The sequence below is a fragment of the Sorex araneus genome, chromosome 1 (assembly GCF_027595985.1).
Source record: "Sorex araneus isolate mSorAra2 chromosome 1, mSorAra2.pri, whole genome shotgun sequence".
NCBI classification, from domain to species: Eukaryota; Metazoa; Chordata; class Mammalia; order Eulipotyphla; family Soricidae; genus Sorex; species Sorex araneus.
This window is the reverse complement of record NC_073302.1, coordinates 235,910,273-235,934,971: the sequence shown is the minus strand read 5'-3', so window position 1 is coordinate 235,934,971 and position 24,699 is coordinate 235,910,273. Positions and strand designations below refer to the sequence as shown.

General features: G+C 38.3%; 1 protein-coding gene across 4 annotated transcripts in view; it reads right to left on the bottom strand.

Annotated features, from left to right (window-relative positions):
- STARD13 (StAR related lipid transfer domain containing 13) overlaps positions 1-24,699 on the bottom strand; it is a 260,589-nt gene that overhangs the window by 188,513 nt on the left and 47,377 nt on the right. For 2 of the 4 annotated variants that reach the window (XM_055137490.1, XM_012931831.2), the window contains exon 1: positions 4,021-4,276. The exons of the other annotated variants lie outside the window; for them this stretch is intronic. In XM_055137490.1, the coding sequence (XP_054993465.1) occupies positions 4,021-4,189 (169 nt within the window). In that variant the 5' untranslated portion in view covers positions 4,190-4,276. Of the gene's footprint in view, positions 1-4,020; positions 4,277-24,699 lie in introns of those variants that run through there. 4 annotated transcript variants of the gene reach the window in all.

Here is a 24,699-nt window from a genome sequence, read left to right as displayed (position 1 = left end):
AGTACCAGAATAAACTGGATTAGCATGGTCTGACCATTTCACTTCTCATTAAGAAATGAAGGCAGGGCTAGAGAGACAGTATAGCGGGTAAGGTTCTCACCTTGCACATTACTTACCCAGGTTCAATCTCCAAGACCATATGGCCCCTGGAGCCCCACCAGGTATGATCCCTGAGCACAGAGCCAGAAGTCCTGAGCATAGCTGAGTGTTGTACAATCATGTTCCCCAAGTCCCACCCCAAGAGAAATGGAAGCACAGTGAAGTTCTGAAACTTGTTACAGTAAAAGAATGAGGGAGTGTCTAAGTAGGCATCCCTGCATCCTTGTCTTCTCTTTACTGGGTCACTGAACTTGATCGCAATCTGATCTATATTGTGCTGTTTAAAGCATTAAACAACACTTTCAAGTTTAATGGCATGAGGAATTCATTCAGAAAGCAAGAATTACATTTATGTATCTGCTTAGATTTGAATGTTCTAAATAGCATCCTCATGAGTAGGCAGACTTTAAGTATGGTCAACGTAGCTAATAAATCATAGCTATCAAGTAATAATATTAAAAGTCAATTTTCTCTTCTCCCAGGGTCTGACAAGCTCCTCCTCCACCTCCTCAGCATTCTCCTTCCAGTGAGGGAAATAAGGACAGCTATTCTTTCCATTCTCTTTCCCTACAACAATTTCCCCATTGATTCGGCAAGATTGTGGGATAGGGATCATAGGCAGTATGACTTGTAATAAACTTTCACTTTGCAAACAACAAATACAAGTTATATTTTAAACAACGCTTCTTTATATAACTGCAGTTAAAACTCAGGAACTGAGGAGAAGGCTAGAGAGATGATGAATACACATTTTGGTGTATCCATAAAATGAGCAAGCTTAGATTCATCCTCGGTTTGGGCAACTAATTCTGATCTGATGCATCATCAAAGATTCCTTTATTTCTTCTCCTTGTTTTTCCTTCCCATGAGTGTATCTGTTGTTGAATCATGTCCATGCCATTCAATGATTATCTCACTATAATGAGGTCAGTGGGGAGCTACTCACTTTTGTTTGCTCTGTTCCCAACAGCTATGAGAGATTATGATGATAAATAATGATTCCCCCAAATTACATTAGTAAAATGCAAAATCTTCCTTGAATACTCCATAGCAGAGTAATGAAAACAACTTTACTTAAGTTATCCGTATCATTTCAGGATACCGATATGGAAATTACAAAAAAAAATCTGTTATTCATTTAATAAGTACTTGATAAGCTTGAACAATTACAGGCCATTAGTAAAATAACTTGACATCACACACTTGGGTACAAACTGTTCAGGGAAGGTTTTACTTCCACTGGAAAGCAAATAAAATCAGATCCCCAAAATCTCATATTGAGCTGCCAGTTGTGATTCTGTAATACAATTCATTCCTGTATTCTGAGTATAAAAGACTGACATATTTTTGGCAAATTATATCATCCCCCACCCAAAAAAAAAAGTTTCAGAACTCATAACAGAAACTAAAACACAACTGAGATAATGTAGAGCATGAGCCCTAGAATTATATTCAAATACCATCTCTTACTATGTAACTTCTTACTATGTAATCTCAGATAAGTTACCTGACTTCTATGTGCCTCTACATTCTCATCTTTAAAATGAGAATAGTATTTACCTAGAAGTTTTTTTTAAAAGGATAGCATATATTAAAATGGACACAAAACTTTTTGTTTGGTTGGTTTGGGGCCACACTCAGCAATGCTCAGGGGTTACTACTGATTCTGCACTCAGGAATTACTCTTGGCGGTGGCTCAGTGCTCAGGGGACCATATGGGATGCCTGAGATAGAACCTGAGTCTTCTATCTACAAGACAAGCACCCTACCTGCTGTACTGTCTCTCCAGCCTGACATACAACTCTTAGGGCAGTACTTAATACATTATAAATGTTCAATCAATATATTCTACTTGAGGGTAGGAGGTGCACCCTACCTGGCAGTGCTCCAGCCTTACTCCTGGCTCTGCATTCAAGGATCACTCCTGGAAAGCTCAGGGACTATACAGGATGACAGGAGCAGAGGGGAAAGGCTCAAACCTAGTCAACCACTTGTAAGGGAGCGCCTGCTCACTATGTTCAGGCCTGTATGTTCTACTTTTACAGTAAACGAATCTGCTAGAAAAGTAAACCAAACAAAATTATTTTGCTTCTTTTCTCTCATTGTCTTACTATACAAAATTACCCATCAACAACTATTGAGCTCAAATAGTCTCTGGAATGCTGGGATTCTCTCATATTTCCCTTTTGCTTTAGTTGTTACCATTCATTTTTAGGCATTCATTGATTTCAGCCATTCCACTCTCCAATATAAAAAGGTACGAAAGCTCAAATTTTCTGTTTAGGCAAAATAAAAACACAAGCTCCCTGTGTATGTCAATGATAATGAAAATGTTCATAACTTCATCTTCAATGGAAAAATATTCTTTACAATGAAGGGAACATAAATCATTTTTAATAAAACGAATGATTGTTACATTAATAAATGTGCAGAGCAACTTCAAGAAATTTTTATGCAATGTTTCTAATATAATACACTTTTTAAAATGCATGCTGTGAAATATTTACAGACTACAGATAATAATTCACCATCAGACATTTATTAAGCCCCTATGCCCACTATGGTGTTGGCATCTGGTAAAGTCCCATTGTCAGGAACCTCTAAAAATGGAGCTGGTTTTTATTCTAAGCCTAATGTATTTTTAAATCAAGCCACAGGGAAATAATTACTTTTGTTTCTATTCAATCAAGACCTGCACACAGAGTTTATGGAATGACATAATATCCTTCCTGAAATCAGACCGGTATGTAGGACCAGTATCCTTCACACATAACCAGTTCCTGAACTTTTACAAACAAATTCTAATTTCCAAGGAAACAATCTCATCAAATGCTGCTCACTAGAATACATATTGTTCCTTTTGGAAACATTACAATAGATTTTCACGATTACAAAGCCCAACTTCCCCTCGAAAATTCAATATAATCCTAAACTCATTTACTTAAGTGGAAATTCTATGTTTTATAACTCTAGACATTCCTGGTCTAAGAATTTATACCAGTATAATAATACAGGTTATTTCTTTTTAGTTTTAGAGGAGGGTCATCAAAATTAATTGTTATGTGGGTACATGTGTATTTGAAACGGACACCAGTTAAGGGCTATTTAGGAATGTTCATCTTCCTGCTTATTACAGACCTTTCCTAAGCTAAAAACATGTTTTAAACTGCTTTTGGAAAATAATTAGTTTTAATGACATCCAAGCTGTTATTTATTTTCTCCTGAAAATACAAAAAAACACCCAGTCTCTTGTAATCAATACTTCCCCCTCTGTTTTAGGAGGCTGGTGTTTGGACCCCCAAGTTAAATGATCTGTTTTGAGGTTAGCTTAGCCATATCCAGTCAAACAACATCAACAGTGAGTGGCAAGTGCTGGCATAAACATACAAATAGGCAGAGAATGTGGCTCTGGGTGTCAGCCGGATGGCCTTCAAGAATAGCTTTGCGACTTTTCCCTCCTCACCAGGAGTGTTTGTTAAGAATCTGGGCAGGGTGCAAATTAGTTTCCCCTCCTCTCCCAATTAAAGAAATGGGTGACCAAGTTCCAGCAGGACTGAGGGTGAGAAACCTGTGGCAAAGCACCCCGACTTCCAAACATACAGCGTCACTTTTTCTCATTTGTTTTGTAGATATATAACTTGGGCAAGTTTAGGGTTCAACATCCTACCGTGAAGGTTTTTTTTTTTCTTTTCTTGGGGGGCAGGGGTGCACTTTATGTTGCGTTACGCAGCAGCTACCTGCTGTCACAGTTCGGCTGGAAACTGCAGCCTACAGTTATATCTAAACGTTAACGTGCAGCGTGGCGTAGAAATCCATATGTCGTAAAGTGAAAACAATAACTGGGTTAAAAGACTGGGTTAGCATGAAACAGAGCCAAGAGACAATCAGATTAGCAGCAGCCTTCCACTACCGGCAACTCACCTTGTTGGATTTTAGTCACTAGCTGATGGCGTGCTAGAATCCGGCTCATCCTGTAAGGAGAGCGCCTCGCAGTCTGATCAAATCGCAAGTACATCTCCTGGCCCTCAGGTGTCATGGAATTTAAATAGTAGCAGCCTGAAGCTGGGGTCCTGGCTCCCTGACTGAACATCTCGGCAGATTTTCTTTGCCACCTCAGTCTGCCCTGTGGCTCTTTCCGTCTGCCTCCAGTCTCCAAGAGCAAGGCACCCAGCCCAGACCAACGCAACACACCAAGCGATTTTTAAAAAAGAAAAAGGAGTGCCAAAAGCCACAACTCAGAATTCCAACCCCCCCGGGCCCTCACATGACTTCAGGGAGCCAATCGGAAGAAGAAAGGCGACCGGGAACGTCCACAGTCCTTCCCCGAGCCCTGAACACAGGCAGTTCCTGCAAGCCGCAGATTCCGCCCCGCCAAGGCTGGGAGCAAATGCCAGAGTCAGCCGTGCCTGCGGGCTGACGGAGCCTGGAGAGGCTGAGCTCATGCAAGGTAGTGACAGGTCCGTGTGAGGAGAGCCAGCGCGGGCCGGAGGAAATCTCAGAGGCTGTAAAAGTTAGAGAAAGCACTTTGGCTTTCCGCGGGCAACTGCAGCCAGGTAAAAAGTAGCATGCGATTTAATGTCTTAAAAATATTTTTCAGAGACTTCAAAGAAGCAAGCATAAGCAACTGAGCACGAATTACCTCCTCAGTACAAAGCACTGAGGCCAGTCACCAACAAAAATGAGACTCACGTCCTTTAATATCTCCAGTAAACACACCTTCCTGACCTTCAGCTCGAAGCTGTGAGCTCTTACTGAGAACACCCGGCAAGGCAAAGGGCACAGGCACACATGTCTAAGCACTGAGTCCCCTGTAATTTCACGATTACCCCCACTTTTTAAACCTCAAGCCGCACAATACTTATGAAACACCTATCACCGTTTAGGCACATAAAGAATCATTGAAAAGATGCAAAGATTCATGCCAAAGTACGCTGCTAAGGATCTACAGAGAAAGGATGCAAAGCCTGTAATGGAAGTTGTTTCATGCAAGGAGCCTCAAAGAACAGCCAAACACAGTGTGAGGGGCACAAGATTACTGTCAACTGCAGCAGTGGCAGCAGGCCACACAAGAGGGGACACCTGAAGGTGATGGGAGTCCAAGCCGCAGAGGAAGCTCCCACGTAGGGATGGTGGAGGAAGGAAACTCGGCTGCCCTACGTGGGAGCTCTGGAGCCAGAGTGTGCATGTAAAGAAACTGCTAGTAATTCAATTTGGTCATATAAGAATACATAAGAATACATATGGGAATAATTAGAAATTTTTCCACTTTTTTTTCTCTTTGATATTGTTTGATGTGAGGAGGAGGGAAAAAGGGTTTATAGAAAACATGCTATTGAATTTTGAGCCTGGGGCTGAATGAACAATGTTCTTTAAAAAAAAAGCATAGTACCAAATTGTTTTTATATTTTGTGAGTGACTCCAAACTAAAACATAGCCTAGCTTGTGATTTAGAGTTATAATCATGAAAAATTCTCAACGTAATTAAGTGAACTTAAATGAGGACCTCAGTTCCTGTTGGTGTGGTTTTCTGAGGAAAGCCAACCCATCAGTCTTCCCCTCTGAGAATTTTATGGGGGCCACACCCAGATGAGTTTGGAGGCTCTTTTGGACTCCGTGCTCAGGGTGGCTTCCATGTGATATCAGGGACAGAACCCAGGTCTCCTGCAGGCCAGGCATGAGCTCAGCCCATTGAGCTTCTCTCCCCCTCCCGTGGGAATCTTAGCTGGCCGGATTCTGAGAGTCAGAGAACTAGCTGGTTTCATGTAGTTATTTCACTGGGTCAATGAGCCAGTAAATCAAGGTCTCTAGGGCTTACATTAGTACATATTCTCTCAAGAGACAATTTCAAGCCTCTTTCATTAGCACAGCAAGACAAGTCACATGTTAGGTTTTCAAGCAGCATCATGGAAAGGAAAGGGAAGTAACACAGGACCTGTTCCTTTCCATTCTTGTTTTAGGAGTTGTTCAGAGGGTTTCTGCTCCGTGGCAACTGTTTTTGATGGAAGATGAAAGATATCTAAAATGTAATCCCTCTACAACACCGGGAACACTGTCTTCAGTTAGCTGTACTCTGCAATATTTTTGATGCCCAAAAGTTTAACTCTGCCTCACAATATTTAATGACTGTGGGTTCCACTGCCAAGTTCTAAGTATTTATTACCATTTAATGGCAATACTAATGACAATCACTTAGTACATGTACTAGTGATTGGATGATCCAACATTGGGTCATCTCCACCATAAATTATGTTTTCAAGTAGACATCTGACAGTCATCACCTTTTCACTGGCAGGGAATGAAGAATAGTGGAAAGATAAAGAGCCAGAGCACAGAACTAGGGAATACTGGATAAGTTCTGGAAAGTCATTCAAAAAAGAGAAAAAGGCAGGAAGTGATATGTAGTTGCTTCATAGCTGTGAGTAATGAAAGAATTTTCTGTTCCCAATGCCAATCTTTAATAATTCATTGTTATTTGATGCATTTAAAAAATAAATGGATGATTCTTCTTGAAAATCAGGAATATAGCAGTATATCTAGACCAAGTTACTGAAGTTTTTTAAAAATCACAATGCATCATTATCATCAGTAATGCCTTGCTGATGTATTGCTTCTAAAACTTGAACCCTTACACTGAATTTTTTTTCTTTTGGTAACAGTAGGAATTAACAGTGAAGACCAAATTTTAATAAACAGATTTTAAAAGGTGCCTGTCAAGATCTGTCAAGATGGCAGATTGGGGCTAGGAGTGAAGATAGGAGAAGAAGTCTGGGAACACTGATGGGAAGAAGTTTATATTGGTGGTGGGAATGATTTTGGAACATCACATGTTAAAAACCCAACATGAATAACTGTAATTCATGGTGCTTTAAAAAAATAAAATTTTGGAAAAAAATAAGATTAACAGTGAGTAGCAGTATCTGTCTTGCAAACCCTGTTGCCCCAAAGTAAAAACAATATGGGGGATATTTTCTGCTATGGAGGGAGGGGGAGGGGTGGGATGAGGTGAGGGATACTGGGGACATTGGTGGTGGAAAATGTGCACTGGTGGAGGGATGGGTGTTCAATCATTGTATGACTGAAACTCAAGCATGAAAGCTTTGTAACTATCTAATGGTGATTCAATAAAAAAGAAACAGTGAGTAGACAGTTTTGTTCTATTGTAAAATATCAAAGTAGGAGATGGCTGATAATCATTCCTGGCTTGTCATCCACATGTCCCACTGAGAACTTCTCTTCACTGTTGGTGGATAAGTGAGATCTAATGGAGTCAGAATGGAAGAGAGTGCTCAAAACTCAAGTGTGTCTTCTGAGATTGCTTCCTTATTAATTTCTTTAAAGAGGAAGACAATGGATAGCAAGTTTTCACTTTTTTAAAAGATTTTATTTTAATGAATCACTGTGATTATAGACCCTTACACAGCTGTTTATGATTAGGTTTCAGTTAGACAGTGATCCAACCCAACCCTCCACCAGAGTATATTTCTCAGCACCAGTGTCTCCAGTTCCCTACCATCTCCCACCCCCCAGCCTGCCTCTCATTTGTGAAAAATAAATAGTAGAAGAATAATAATATCCAAGGCCAGGGAAAACAGGGGTTAGGAGCACTGGTCAGTGGTTTGAAACTACTGAAAGTATGTGTGGGGTGGAGGGTAGATAAGATAGAGAAGGGACCAGTATGACAATAATAGTTGGAAATGATCACTCTGGACAAGAACTGAGTGTTAAAAGTAGGTAAATGACATACATAATAACCTTTCAGTATCTATATTGCAAAGTTTTTACTTTTTTAAACTCTTTTTTCTCTATCCCAATTAGTCCCCAAGAGCAATCCCCTCTTACGCTATTTCAAGAATGGAAATAGTGTATATTTAAGAAGTATAGAAAGTATATAAGGAAACATTGCAGATAAGAGTGCAAAATTAATTATTGCAAACAATAAAGCAATGAGAAAAGAAGCTAGCAGGTGAATACTATGTGTCATGCCCTATGCTCTCTACAGTTTATGTCTTTAATTAATGTTCACAGAAACCCTCTATGGTACTCAATTTCTAGAAAAGGAAACTAAGACTCCCAGAGGTGAAGCAACATCCCTGGTGATGGGCCAACCTAGTGAAAACCAGTGTTTATCTCCAAGACAACTAACTCTTTCCACTATAATATAATATATGACAGACAGAGAAGGGAAAGGATGCTGGAAAATTGAATTAAGGAGAAAATTTGGAAGACAATATTGAAAGTAATCTCAAGCCTATTATCGTATTTTATTGTGGACTAGCTATGGAATGTCTAAAATCATCTGGTGATTCAGAACCCATGTGCAGAGAGCAAGATACACAGACCAAGGCCTGGAAATAACCAGTGAGAACCACAAGTGAATTTAGTAACTCAAGACTAAGAACCCCTCAGACTCGCCTACCCACACCCATCCACCAAACCTAACGTGTAGATACAGCTTTACTGCCTCTTTGCTTACTGATTCCTCTTTTATAGCTATAATAGATCCTCAAGGCTATCTTTGCATGTCATCTTCCCTTTTCCATGGCACTGATTCCTGATGCAAACAGTTAAAAAATATAGTCAAAATTCTGAAATTTCAAAACAAAACTTATGGGATTTCAAATTTTCAGATCTTGATAGACAATACCAGGTTAATGTTCAATGGGATCTGTATACACGTAGAAGGAAGAAAACTGAAGGCTTCTACAGAAGCCAAGAATGGCTCACTGTGTTTTCGTCTGTGTATTACTCCTTCTATACCTTCAAACACATTCCAACCTCCTCATCAGACTGTTCAGAGAGAGCCAAGGTAGTTATGTCAAGTAGAAAAATGTTTGTGATACAAGTGGTAGGTGTGTGTGTGTATGTTGGGCTGGGGGGGGGGAATCTAAACTTAAAATACAAACTACTTGGAAGACTTGTGAAATTACTTATATCTAAAGGTGGTGAATTGACCCAGAGTACTAGTACAATGGGTAAGATGCTTTCCTTGCAAGCAGCTAACTGGGTTCTATCTCTGGCATCTGTGCCCCAACAAGAATGGTCCAGGAGTAAAGCCCTGAATACAACCAAATGTGGGCAAAAAAAAATCTAAATAAATAGATAATTAATTGAAAAGAAAATAAAGTGAGTTGAGTTCATGAAAATGCTATCCTATGGGGTTCTAAAGTTCACTTTGAAGATTGATACCATATGGTTTGTAATGCCCAACACAGCCAACAGGCTTCTCAAGAGGCATCGTCACATGCCCAGTGATCCATGGAATCGAGTCAGTGATACTGATATTTACATTTACAGTTATGACCAGGTGCCGCGCCGCCCCCCTGCCAAGCCTCCCCTGCCCCTGCCCCAGTGAAATGGTGAAATACTTTAGAATAGATCCTCCTTTAAATTGGCTTTCCCAGATCTACAATCATGTTTCCCATTTGGAGTCCAGATTTCGCTGTAAGGACTTGTGGCTGGTGATGGACTTCCTTCATTTTGTCAGTCTTCTCTACTATCTGTGGTTCATTTTGTGTCTATGTGTCTTCAAGGATATATATTCTAACCCATTCCATCCCCAGAGACCAAAACAATAGATCCAGTTTATCTGGCCAATGATCAGGGTTGTTCTGCTGCAGTATCACTGCCTACACTCATTTATTCCAGCTAAACCAAATGCTTTCATTTGATTATGCTGTTTCAAAGATCTAGAGCTATACCTATGCTTCTATCCTATCAAATCTATTCCCCTCAGTAATACTGTCACAACTAATGCAAGCGTCTTTAACATTAACAGCTTTACCTATAAACAGTTACTATAAAGCAGATTATTAGATTGGCTTGTTGAATTATATGGAACCTATTTGTTCGCTGCAATTATAAGGGACATAAAGATTTTAGAAAGAATATTAAGTACCTTATAATCCAGTCACTCAATATGTCACTTTCAGATCAACTAATTAACTAGCTATTATTGTACCCATTTATATGAAGTGTATTATCTCACAGCTAATTGATCATGAGTTGTTTAGAAAGTTTTTCCCTATAATTTTCATTCACTGAATCTCATTCTGCCATTTAGAATTAAGCAGGACAAACCTGCTCTCTCTTCCATAGTTGTTTAGATGTTCATTTTAAAAGGCATGTCTCATATAAATCTTTGCAAACAAAATATATTTTATCAAAGAACTAGATATTGAAGATCTGGCTCTATCTGACAAAGCAAGCATAAAATAAAATAAATGGCTAAACCCAACATAATGATAAAATTAAACAAAAACAGTAGTTCAATAAGGCAGATTACCAGGTATTGAATTCACGCAGAGAAAATTCTGTGCTCTTATAATCACTTAGCTTCTAGTTATTTCCAAGATGATTGCTACCTTTCTCCCCACATCTCTCCTCTCTCAAAAGCTCATATTTAGTTTGTAATATTGTGGGATTTCAAGGACTTAGCTTCATACTTCTATATTCAATCCATATATTTGTAACACTGCCAGCAACCAAGTTCCAGTGTCATACCAGCAATGAAGTCTTCTCTGTTCATACTCCTCAACCCTCTCCTCTCTTAGTGATAACCACCAAAGTTTTCACTTTGTCTAGGAATTACTTTTGTTGTTTCTTGCCAGTTTGTGTGCTGCAGTACTTCATATTCTACATCTGAGTCAAACCACTCAGTCCACATTTGTCTTTAACGTCCTTACTTCACTTAGCATAGTAACTAGTAACATCAAGGCATTAGTCTATCTGGGCCCTTGCCCCAAATGGCAGAGTAGTATTGGCAGACATCTAGGCTGAATCTATATTTTGGTGACTGTGAATAATGCTATTATGAAGTAGTCTTTCACAATATTAGTGTTTTCATAATCTTGGAAAAAATGCCTATGAGTGGTGCTGCTGGATCTTTTTTTTTTTAAAGGAATCTTCAGAGAAACTGCACAAATGTACACTCCATCTAATGGTATACCTGAGTCCCCTTCATCCCCCGCCCCACACACTCACTGACATTTTTCTCCAATCTTCATACACATGGGTGTGAAGTGATACCTTATTGTGGTTTTGATTTGCATTTTCCCAGTAACTGGAACTGAAGATTTTTTTGTGTGTCTGGTCTATGTACCATATGTATGTTTTCCTTAAAGTCTCTGTTCATGTTCTTTGTACATTTTTTGGTTTTGTTTTTGGGCCATACCCAGCTGTGTTCAGGGCTTAATCCTAGTTCTGCATTCAGGGATTATTCCTGGTGTGTGTGTGGTGGGGGGATGAGAGCGGGAGGAATCTAGGGTGTTAGGGATCTAACCCAGGTTGGTCTTACCCATTGTATTCCATCTCTCTAGTCTTCTCATTTTTAAAAACAGATTTTCTTGCTTTTTATTGTGGAGATGTGTGAGTTCTCAATGTAACTTGGATATTAACAGCTTGCCAAATATATTCTATACAAATATCAAACTGCTAGGTCACCTTTTGTTTTGTGTAATTTTCTGTAGGCGGTGGAGCTCTTTCAGAAATGTTCGTAAGATCCCTGCGGCCACTTGCAGCAATTCTTATCCAGGTAATGCAAGACTGACCTAAGAATGCAGAGTTCCTTAGTTTGAATGATGCTCAGGAGCCACCTGAACTATACTGGGCAGTATTTGGAGACCCATGTAGCACTGGCGACTGAACTTAGAGTATCACCCATGCAAGGCATGTATGTACCCAGTATTAGCTATCTCTCTGGCCTGCTTTATGGTAATTTATTTTGCTATGTAAATGCTTTTTTATTAGTTATCTGCAAAAAGGAAAAAGGGAAACAAGAAAACACGTTGAAATATTTTTTATTTTACATATATATTCATATTTTTTAACACCACACACAAAAACGAATTCAAAATGGATTAAAGACTTAGACATCGGACCCCAAACTATAAAATATATTTAAGAAAGCATGGGTCATACACTGCAGGACTTTGGCATTAGAGATATACTCAGAGATTCAACACAATCCAGACCTGTGTCTAGAAGTGGTTAAAAAAGTGGGCACTCTGGTTTGGTTACATCTAGATCTTAAGGGAAAATCTGTCACTATTTTTTTAATCACTAAGTATCAGGCTGGGTCTGGTTGTGTCATATAAAAGCTTTTTTTATGTGGAGATACACTCCTTCTATTTTCAGCTTTTATGAGCGATGTTTTAAAATTTGGTTTTTGTTTGTTTGGTAAACACATCTGGCTATTCTCAGCGGTTACTTCTGGTTCTGTCCTTAGGGATCACTCCTGAAAAGTGTGGTGGACCATACGGGGTGCCAGAGATTGAACTCAGGTTGACCACTTGCAAGGTGAGCACCTTACTCACTATGCTAGCTCTCTGGTTCCAGTTATGAGTGTTTTTCCAAATTTTAAATGGATTTTGAGCCTTATCAAAGGCATATTCAGCGCTTAATGATATTATCATGACATTTTTATCTTCCTTTTTATTGCTTAGATGTATTACAGAAATTGCTTTGCATATGTTGAACTGTCCTTGCAATGACTGGGATGAATCCCACTTTGCCATGATAAATGATTCTCTTAATGTGTGGTTGGATTTCATCTGCCAAGATTCTGTTGAGGAATTTAGTTTCTGCTTTCATTAGAGATATCAGTCTTTTCTTTTTCATATGTTTTCCTTTGCTAGACTGGGGATTAGCCTAATATGGACCTCACAGTATGTGTTTGGGAGCTATTTCCTGTCTTATTTTTCAATGACCCTCAGTAGAATGAGCAATAATTCTTCATTGACAGTGTTGTAGAATTCGCTGGATGAGCTACCTGTTCTGGTATTTTGTTTGTTTTCTGTTTGCTTGGTTTTTTGTTTTGTTTTGTTTATTAATTTGGGTCTTCTCAGATGTGCTCTTTTGACTGGTAAGCTCAAAACATTCACACTGAGAATGACAACTGATATACTGATATATATGCTAACCTGTTAAAATTCCACCCTTTGTTTCTTATTGTTTTATAGTTCTGTTGAGTTTTTTCATTTGTTTCCCTATTTTTATATAGATGGATTACCCTGGTGATTCTATATACTTTTTTATTCTATCTTCTCAATGCCACTGCTTCAAGTTTTTGTTTTGTGTTTACCATGAGAATTGTATCATACTTTTTATATCTAATAAAAATCTTTGTACTGGTATCAGTTCTAACCTAGTTTTGCCTTTTCCTTTCTCTTATCTCTTTGTTGCTGTCTCACAAAAATGTTGCTTTTAATATATACCACTTATCTCCTTTTCAGGATATTATGTTTTTTTGTTTCTTCTTTTCATATATAAAATGACTTTCAACATTTCATTTCAACATTTCATACTATTAAGTATGACAGTGGTAAATTTTGTTAATTTTTTGGTCTGAAAAAGTATTTGTCTATTAAATTTAATGATAATTGTGAATTGATAATTCTGTATAAAGCATTCTGATTTTTTGTTTCTTCTTTTCATGTATAAAGTGACTTTCAACATCTCATTTCAACATTTCATACTATTAAGTATGACAGTGGTAAATTCTGTTAATTTTTTGGTCTGAAAAAGTATTTGTCTATTAATTTAACTGATAATTGTGAATTGATAATTCTGTATAAAGCATTCTTAAATGACAGTTATTGGCCTTTAGTAGTGTAACTGCCATGTCAATCTCTTCTTGACTATAGGATTTAAGCTGAGAAGTCTGATGAAAACCTGATAGAGGTGACTGTTTTTGTGCTATACCTGGCAGTGCTCAGGGCTTACTCCTGACTGTGCTCAGGGAACACTCCTAGCACAGTTCAGGGAACTAGATGGATGCTGGGGAATCAAACTTGGTTAGGCCATGGGCAAGAAAGGGTCCCTGCATGCTGTATAAGCACTCCTGCCCTAAGGTGACTCTTAATATTATAGTTTTAGTTTTCATTAGCAGTCTTTAATATTTTTTCTTTCTTGTTGGCTTTTGTAATTAAAAATGATATGACAGTATTGGTCATACTATATTAAAAATGTAGTTGTTCTATCTTCTTCCTATAAATCTCTAGTTAATTATTCCTTAGATTTGGGGAGTTCTCAGTTTTTATTTCTTTGACTATAGTCTCCACCAGACCCCTTCTCTCTCACTTTACTTTCTTATATTCCCATGACGCTGTTTATTCTTCTAACGGACTCCTATGTCTCTTTTTTCTTTTTTTTTTTGGGGGGGGGTTCACATCTGGCAATGCACAGGGGTTACTCCTGGCTCTGTACTCAGGAATCACTCCTGGCAGTGCTCAGAGGACCATATGGGATGCTGGGAATTGAACCCGGGTCGGCCGCATGCAAGGCAAACGCCCTACCCGCTGTGCTATTGCTCCAGCCCCTGGAGTCCTATGTCTCTTGTAGAGTTTATTCATCTTTCTCTTTCTTGTTTCTTTCTCATATGAAATTTGAGTCACTACTATTATTTTATCTTTAGTTTCTGAAATTCTTCTATTTGTGAGATTTAGTTTACTCATTATACACTCTATGTTAGATTGAATTTCTTTCAACATGTTCTTCATACCCAACAAAAATGTCTGTTCAGAATATTTTTATATCTTCAGCTTCTTTGGTGAATCAGTCCTAATCTATCTTGTCTGTGTTTAGTTGAGAGTATCCTAAGTCATATGTTTTGCTATGTTGGCTTCTTTGTATTCTGTTCTGTCTTTAAGTTTTCCCTCTGGAGTTCCTCATGTCTGGAGCCTTGTCTAGAACTTGTAGTTTTGCTCCTGCATCTAGGTTAGCTCCTTTTGTTTTCCTGCAGGTGGTGCTGTGGCTTTAGTGTAGGTATCTTTTGTTCCCATGGCTGTATGGGGTAAGTTCATAGTGTTGCTATTGAAGGAGAGTAGCTCCAGGAAGAGGTCCATCCTGCCCCTTGGCCATTGTGATCACTTAGACCCCTATTCCTGCCAACATTCCCCTCTCAGTGATCACCTACAGGTTGTAGTTGTATGACTTCACTAACCCCAAATGGTGGCAGCAGGGGACTCAACTGGTCCAGCCACTACTAGTCTAAAACACAAAAACTTGGGTTTTGTTTGTTTGTCCCAGAGCTTAATTTCTGCCAATAGCACAATATGTAACCTCTGTCTGAAAAGTAGACCATTGTTTCTGTAGTCTTGACCTTTCCCCTTGCTGGCTCAGGTCTGCCTCAGTAATGGTAATTGGAGTGAACCTTACCACATTATCATCTATCTATCTATCTATCTATCTATCTATCTATCTATCTATCTATCTATCTATCTATCTATCTATCTATCATCTATCTACCTACCTATCACCAACCAATCTGTCTCTACCCTGATTTTATTCTGCACAAAAATCCTATATCTTCATATAGACAGATACACGTGCTCTCAGAAATAAACAAGCTTTGAGCTGATAATGGGTTTTCCAAAATATATAGTTGATTTATGGTTGTACTTTAGCCAGGGGCTTTACTTGCCAGGATCTATTCCTCAAATTCACTGTTATCTTTTTTCTAATATCTTATCCAATGGTATCCATTTAAAAATAAAGTGCTGGCAGAAAAGTGTGCCCTATAAGTTCTCATGTGAACTGAAGTGCAACAAAACACAGAAGTGACCACAGAATCCAGTGTCAGTTCCACAGAGGAAGAGCACTGGACAAGGGAGTCTCCATAAGGAATTTGCTAAAAACATCACAACAGATAAAGAGCTCCAGTGGCGTGGTCCCCAGAAAAGGGGCGAATTATAGCACAGATCATGACCAGGAAATTGGTGAGCTGAAAATTTGCCATATGACTCTCCATATGAATCTCCACTCTGACAAAACTTCAGACCTGGAAAGAAGAGTCTAAAGCTGACAGTGGAAGCAGGCACATGTTTCCAATCCCAGGCAAAAAGGCATTTCCCCAATAATGCTTGACCCAGGAAAAGACAAATGTTGCACCTCCCCCAAACTGCATTTGAATAAAGGCATTCACCCAAAGTCAGAAAGGCTTGCTCCAAATAATAGGGAAACCTATTTCTGTTGTGTTTGGCTGCCCAAACTTGAGGACTGCAGCAATGGAGCTAGAGTGAGACACAAGGAACTGTGAATCCAGTGGGCCAATGCAATCTGTACTGCAAAATCTTCCCATCATTTGTATGCAGCTTAAATTCAGCCCCACATATATGTGAAACCCAGTTCCACATAACCAAACCATAACCTATATTCTGCACAGGACAGCAGACCCAATGAAGAGTAGAGTTCACCTGAAAAGGCTGGAAAGGTTTCCAATCACCCAGGGTCTGTCTAATCTCTCTGATGGGGACTTCAAGGTGACAGTTTTGGGATATTCAAGGAACCAAGGGAAACAGTGGAGTAGATTTCTAATATTCTCTTTTTTGTGGTTTTTTTTTTTTTTTTGCTTTTTGCGTCACACCCGGCGTTGTATAGAGGTTACTCCTGGCTAATGCACTCAGGAATTACTCCTGGCTGTGCTCAGGGGACCATATGGGATGCTGGGAATCAAACCCGGGTTGGCCCCGTGCAAAGCAAACACCCTACCTGCTGTGCTATTGCTCCAGCCCCAGATTTCTAATATTCTGAGAGAGAGAGAGAGAGAGAGAGAGAGAGAGAGACAGAGACAGAGAGAAAGACAGAGATAGAACTGCAATCAAGAATTCACTAAAATGAAGAGGCAAACTAAAAAGTTCATTGAATAGACTTGGCAGCAGAATAACCAAGGAACATATCAGTGTGCTTCAGGATAAGAAACATGGAGTCAGGATTAAAGAGTGGAAGAAAGAAAAAAAAAGAAGTGTGTGTGGGTGTGTGTGTGTGTCAAGGGTCATGGAGCAACTGTCATTGATTCTCAGGAACTGGGGTGGTTAGTTGGATGTGAAGGTTGAGGACGTGGTGCTGTTCAGGCCCTGTGGTGCCAGAGTCCACCGGGGACATCCTGGAAACTCTTGGAAGCTTCCAAGATTATACCTGGCAATGCTCAGGAGACCATAAAGTGCTGGGGCTTGGGGTAGAGATCAAATTTCTGTACTATTTCCCTGAACCAGAAAAAAATTGTTTAAGAAGAAAATCCTTCAGAAATCTATAACATTTTTATTAAAATCTGAATTACAGTCATTTCAGGGGTAAGAAAACTGAGTGAGGAAGAATCATTTGATGAAGAAATTATAAGATAACTATTTCAATACATGCATCTACCCATATACAAGAGGCTCAGAGTTTCAAACAAAACAAAACCAAATATCAGAACACTGAGACATACTGTAGTTAAAATGACAAAATCCAAAGACAGAGATAGAATCCTGAGAGCAGCAAGATCAAAGAGGAAACATATATAACATAACTGCCTTTTTATCAAATTAAATGCCACAGGCTAGGGGAGACTGGTTCAATATAACCAAAACTTTGAGGAAATAAACATAACAAACAAATTCAAGAAAAAGAATGTCCTGATGAGATACTTAAATTGGACAGGTTAATGTTCAAAACTTTACGGATTAACATCAGCTAAAGATGTTCATGACCATTTGGCTAGCTTTGCACAAAACACTAAATGGTCTATAAAATTCAAAACTTCTAAATGTTCTTTACTTATGTTTTCATGTACCTTATCTACTCTAACCACTGTTACTCAACATAGTATCAGAGGTACTTGCCACTGAAATTATGTAAGAAAGAAATATTAAAGGATTCAAATAGGAAAAGAAGTCAAACTTTTCCCATCTACAGATAACAATATATTTGTACATAGAAATCACCAAGAAGTCAACCAAAGACTTTCAGAAATGATAAAACTATACCATTATAAAGTATAGGCTATAAAAATCATACACAGAAATCTTTTGCATTTTCATATGCAAAAACTGAGAAGAGAAAGAAAAATATGTAATTCCATTTACAATAGTTAATAAAGGTGAAAGACTAAAAGAAAGTAAAAGAACCATTAAAGAAAAAGTCTGAACCTCTATTTCATATCAAATATAAAAGTTAATTCAGAATGGATTAGAGACTTCTATATTAGATCCAAATCTGTAAATTACACTAAGGGACTACAGGTATTGCCAATATAGGGAACCCCATACTACTACTCCAGAGGCCTCTTCAATTATCTGATGTCATTAGCTAAGAAGAAAAGTAAAATAAAAAACATCCCCCCTCCAAATTAGACTACATCAAACTAGAAACTCTCTGCACTGCATGCAAAAGAAGTGATGACTAAAATAAAGTGACATCCTACTAAATGGGAGGAAATATTAAAGCATCACACCTATGAAAGAGTTAAGATTTGTACACCACTCACAAAACTTAACAACAGAAAGTACAAGCAACCCCATCAGAAAATGGGGATTGATGAACAGACACTTTTTCATATTTGTAATGGCCAATAGGTATATAAAAGTGCTCATCATTTATCACCAGGTAAATCAAACTACATGGCAATGAGATATTACCTGTCACCAATGGAAATGGCACAGAAAAAATGACTAGAAACAAACAGAGCTGGTGAGGATGTGGTGACAAAGAACTCTCATCCACTGTTGATGAGAATAATATCTGCATCAGTTTCTATGGAAAACAAAATATAGATTCTGAGAGTTTTTAATTCTAATGATTAAGGACTGAGCATCCAGTGACACGGCTTCTTAGCATGTGTTCCAAGGACACAGAAACATTAACCTAAAAATATATTTTCATGCCTATTTTCATTTCAGCACATTTGTAATAGTCAAATCTGGAAACAACCTAAGTGCTCAAAACCAAAAGGGTGGATGAAATAATTGTATTACATATACACAGAGTTTGAAAAGATGAAATCTTGCAGTTCACTGTGACTTTGATGGAAATGGAAGGTATCATGGTGAGAAAAATAAGTAAAAGGGAAGAAAAGTACTAAATGATTTCACTTGTTTGTGAAACATAAAAAAAACTAGTAAAGGAATAAGAAATGGCCACTGATAACAAACCCTAAAAATCTGACTACGTGAAAAGGAGGGTGGTGAAAACGAGCCTAGAGTCAGTGTTGGAGAGATACTATACTCTGTAGTAGCAGCATTACATTCCTAAAACGATATTAGTACTATGTAAACCCAGATGCCTAAATATAAAAAAATTATAGTGTATATTCACAATGGAATATTATTTAACTACACAAAGTTGACATCTGTTTGTTCTAACTTTATTGAAACTAGATGGTATTTGCAATAAAGTGAGTCAAAGGGAAAAGGATCAATACCAAATGATATCACTCACATGAGGACTATAAAGAAAATAGTAAGCCAAAAAATAGTGGCATGTGATAACAGACCCTAAGATCCTGCACGTAGAGCTGAGCCTGCTAAAGTGGGGAAGGGAGGCAAGGGGACAAAAAGCATCACAGAGTCCATGGTGGAGAGATATGGACACTCTGGTGGTAGAAATGGTGCAATGATACTCTATTCCTAAATTAATATAAACAGTATCACTATTATAAATCATGATGCTTAAAAATGTGTATGCATATATATATAAATATATAAATATACATTGGTTATAATTTGGCCCACCCCAAATATAGACAACATGATAGGACACTGCTGTGCTTGTGTGGATTCAGTCTAATATTATAGGATGTTTTTATTTATGTGACTGGGCCATACCTGACAGACAGTATTCCCAGTTTGGTGGTAATGCCCAGTGGAGCTTAGGAGATCATGCAGTGGTGAGAGGAATTAAACCCAGGCCCCTGTGTGCAAATCATGCACTCAGCCATTGAGCTGAGTTCTCCCCAACCAGGATGTTGTTTTCTTTTTTAACTTCTATTTACTCAATCAACATTAATTCAGTATTGACTGAATGTCCTCATAGTATGGAAGATACAAATGTGAACACAATGAAGTCCCTGCCGTCAAGTGACAATGTGCCAAGAAAGATAGAAAAGAAACTTACCATAGCAGCAATATTAGCTGTTGTGTGGAAGATGGTCTCTATTACCTCATTGTTTTATAGTCAATTGAAAAGATTGACACAGAGAGAGAGAGAGAGAGAGAGAGAGAGAGAGAGAGAGAGAGAGAGAGAGGCTGCTGACTATATACCTTGTAGTGTTAAGGCTTACTCTGGCTCTGTATTTAGGGGTGACTATTGGTGGTACTTGGACCAAATTGTTATACCTGTCTTGTAGATAATCTTTAAGGCACCCAATAAAACTATTGCTGCTGTTGTTGCTGCTACTTTAACAACTTGGACTGGATAAAGGTTGGGCAAATAATTCAAGGGCTTAAGGAACAAGCCTTAAGTGTATATATTTCACCATATTGGTTAGTGACAAAAATACATGATTTGCCTGTGGGGGAAAAACAAAAGGCAATTCACGGACCCTCATGGAAATTAGAGAGTTTGGAGAGATGAGCGATTCTTGCTGCACAAAGACGGTTGAAGGGCATAAAAAGCAATTAGCAATCTTTTAAAACTTTGACTCAGCCACAACATTCATAAGCATTCCTGATGTGCCTCCAATTAGAAAGTTGAACAGAACCAGGCAAGTTGCTTTTCATGGATCCATACTGTGTCTGGGTTGTCAACTACCTGTTTATTTATATTTATAAATATCTTTAACATAATTCTCTCAATAATGTTTGAAGATTTTAATTCATTTACTGTCTGGTATTTCTAGCAACCTATATATTTTTCCGTTAATTGAAAAAAATTTTAACACATCTCATTTGTCTTTCCTTTTTTTTAAGGGAAAGGATCATCAGTCTCAGATTGTTTGCACTTAGAGACTTATCCTTATTCACCTCAAGATCAATATATATTACCTCTTTCTCCATCTTGCAGGACACTGAATTTATTCTCTTACTGCTAATTTGAATTGTGGATATAAAGACGGGAAATGTGATCAGTAGGTAAATCATTTGAGATTTTTTAATTTAAAAAAAGTATTACTAGGGGCAAGAGAGATAGTACAGCAGGTTTGGTGCTTGCCTTGTATGCAGTCAATCTCCAGCACCCCAAATGGTTGCCCAAACCCTACCAGGAGTGGCCCATGATAGAAGACCCAGGGGTAAGCCTTGAGAACTGCCAGGAGTGGTTCTCCAAAACACCTAAAATTGATACATTATTACTTTGGTTTGGAGGCGATACCCAGCCATATTTGGGGGTTACTCCTGGCTCTGTGTGTAAGACGAAAAACCAGGTCAACTGCATACAATGTTATCTATCTAGGTTATCTACTTACCTGTTTCTTCATTTCATAAATATCTTTAACAAATTATTTCAATAATGATCAATTTCTATCCCTCTGGCCATAGAAAATTCTTTACTGATTCATCACATTATCTGTTTCTGGTCTCAAGGAAAGACACACTGCTATTGAAATTATAGCCTAAACTGTTGTCCTGGATCTGTTCTTCATTTATATAGACATTTATTGGGCATTGAATAGAATCTGGAAATAACCATAGCCTGCAAACTGGAAATTAAAGATATGGAATCAATAATGCAGTTGCATTTCTGACATATTTAAATTGCATGCAACCTTTTGATAAATTGAACTCAGTACACTAAAGAATATGATACAATATTTTCCATACTTATGCCTAATATAGGACAACAATCTTATAAGAATGAAAAATGAGACAACCTGAAGCAATATTATTAGAACATAATCCAGAAAAAGTAAGGTACTTAGAATTTGAGAAGGCAGCAAAATGGCTCTTTAAAGTCCTACTATTGATAATAATAGAGCTTTGAGATGATTGGAAAGATGAGCAATAAAAATGTGTTTTTGTATAATAAAAAATATGATTTTGAATGGTATTTTGCTTGTCATAGAGATAACACCACTGAGCAACTCTTGCTGTAGTTTTTGTTCACCTTATTTTTGTCAAATACTTTATGCCCAGCACAGTGGTAGGCAACAACAGTATGAAAACCAGAACACCATGCCTCTTCTTAACAGTATGATTTATAATGGCCACAGGTTAGGACAGTTACAATTACAGAGCAGAGGTATGCGAGGGAGCTGTGGGCACAGAGCAGGGAGAGAGAATTCAGAACAAAAGTAGATTCATTTCACACAAAACTAGAAGATGTCTACATGGGTGAGAATAGGAGAAGAAGATTTAAGGGGGAAATGAACCACAAGGGAAAAAAACACACAAATACTTTTCTAATGCTATATTCCCCTAGGAGTCTCTGGAAATCCAAATCTTTAAGATAGATATATTTCTCTCAATTGTCTTCTATTATTTTTAATTTATTTTTTATCCCCACCAAAATTCCAACTTGGGTTAGACAGTTTGCAGTATGGTTTCTTTCTGGGGCTTTAGCAGAAGGACTATGGTAAAATTACAGAATTTAGAAGCAAACTGAATTCCTGAGTTGGGTTCAAGGAAGAGTGGTTCAAAGCAAGAGTGTGTGTGTCAAATCTTAAATCTACACATCAAATAATCCTCAGGCATTGTGAAACAAACTATCCTTTGTCTAATCACCTTTCAAAATTGGTGCAATTCATCTTGCATGTACCAGATGTGAATTCCATCCCTGGCACCCCATATGGTCTCCCAAGCCCTGCCAGGAGTGATCCTTGAGCACAGAGCTAGGAGTAATCCTAAGCACAATTGTGGCTGAAAAAACAACAAAAATGAGTGAAATTCTACAAAAAAAAAGCAGATTTCCAAATCTACACTCATAGTTGCTTACTTTAAGTTTTCTTACCCTGTTACTTCTTTGAATTAAGGGAAAAAATGGGTGTTGTTTGGCTATTATGGCTGTTTTGAACAGCCTTTCTAGGGGACATCTTTTCTGCTACAGTCTATAAGTATATACAAATATTTAGAGATTGCACTGAGCTTTATCATGTTATTTCTCCAGAGGCTGATGTTTATCAAAGTATGCTGTGGCCTCTGGCCAACCTCCAAGAGCACCATCATAATCACACTGTGTCTTCTTGTGACAGACCTGTTTAAACAAACCACGTACAATACAGAGAGCTGGGCATGGTCCTGCCCCACCAAGATGACTCAGCATTCATCAATCACAGGGAAATGCCTATTAAGCACCTCACCTGTTTGCTGCACAGAACGACAGAACATACCAAATAGGCCTCAGTCTTTGAAAAACTCGAAATACTAAATTTCATTACCTGATCTTGGGAATGACAAAGATTGTTCTTATTTCTCAACATATATTACCTTACCAAATCCAGTTCGAAGACATTCTGTCCATTAGTATATCACTATAAATGAAAAAAATTCAAATGGCAGGCACAAAATGGTATGCTAATTACTATGTATAATCTTGTTCAAAATTGCATGAGTCATAGAAAACTTTATCAACATATCAATGAGATAATTAACCAATTTAAGGGTAATTATAACCAATGTTAGAATTGTGGGTGATTTATATAATTTTTCTGATTTGTTAATTTCCACTTACCATACATTATTGCTTTGTTTGTTTTTTTGTTTGGGGGCCACACACCAGTGTTTAAGGGCTATTCTTGACTCTGTTCTTGGGGACTGCTCCTGCCATTTCTTACGTGGTGTCAGGAATCAATTCTATAATCAATTCAGGGATCAATTCCTCCCTCTCCTCCCATATATCCTGAATATCAAAGAATGTTTTGGTTTTTGGCTTCCTCCCTCCCTCCCTCCCTCCCTCCCTCCCTCCCTCCCTCCCTCCCTCCCTCCCTCCCTCCCTTCCTCCCTTCCTTCCTTCCTTCCTTCCTTCCTTCCTTCCTTCCTTCCTTCCTTCCTTCCTTCCTTCCTTCCTTCCTTCCTTCCTTCCTTCCTTCCTTCCTTTTTGTGCCCATCCAGCACTGCTCAGGTCTTACTCCTGGCTCTTGTGTGCAGGCTCACCCTGGGTGATGCTCAGGGAGTCACATGCAGTGCTGGTGATCAAACCAGGCTTGGCCCCCTGTAAGGCAAGTACCTTCCCTCTGTACTATCTCTCCCATCCTGATTTTAGTCTTTGGACCTAACCTCATACTGTTCAGGGCTAGGCTTGGCAAAGTGCTTAGTTAGGGGTGGCCCCCAGCTGCACGCGGGTCCCTCGTCAGGAACTGATCCTGGATCTGCAGGGCCTCCAGGCCTTGGAGCTATTTCCCTGCTCCTTTTCCCCTCCAGGCAGTTGTGCCTCTCAGGTTGCCAATTTCTGCATATATATATGTATATATATATATATGTATATATATATATATGTGGAGCAAGAATGCAGGAAAATCAATTCCTGTCTCATTCGTTGTGTCAAGTGGATTAGAAGTTACACCTATAAAATACGCACTTGCTAAAAAAGGATGTTATATTGTATGTTGCTTTTAAGTAAAAATTATTTGGAGTGGGAAGAATTGTTTACAAAAATCCAATCCCAACGTAGGATGCTACCTTCTCAGCTATCCCTGAGTATAAAATCTGGGACAGACACCATGTAAATCATAATAATGATTTTCTAAGACTGTTATAAATACACATGAATATATGATATCTTTAACCTCATTTCAACAATTAAATAAAACAATTAAATAATACAACAGTGATATGAGGGAACACCTGGACAAAATAGTTGTATACTTTTAATCTAAACCCTTATTGGAAATTTGTTCGAAAATGCTATTTTTTACAAATAAAATCCTCATTCTAATTCTAGTGTGAAAAATAATTTTTTCTCAGAATAGAGGAAAAG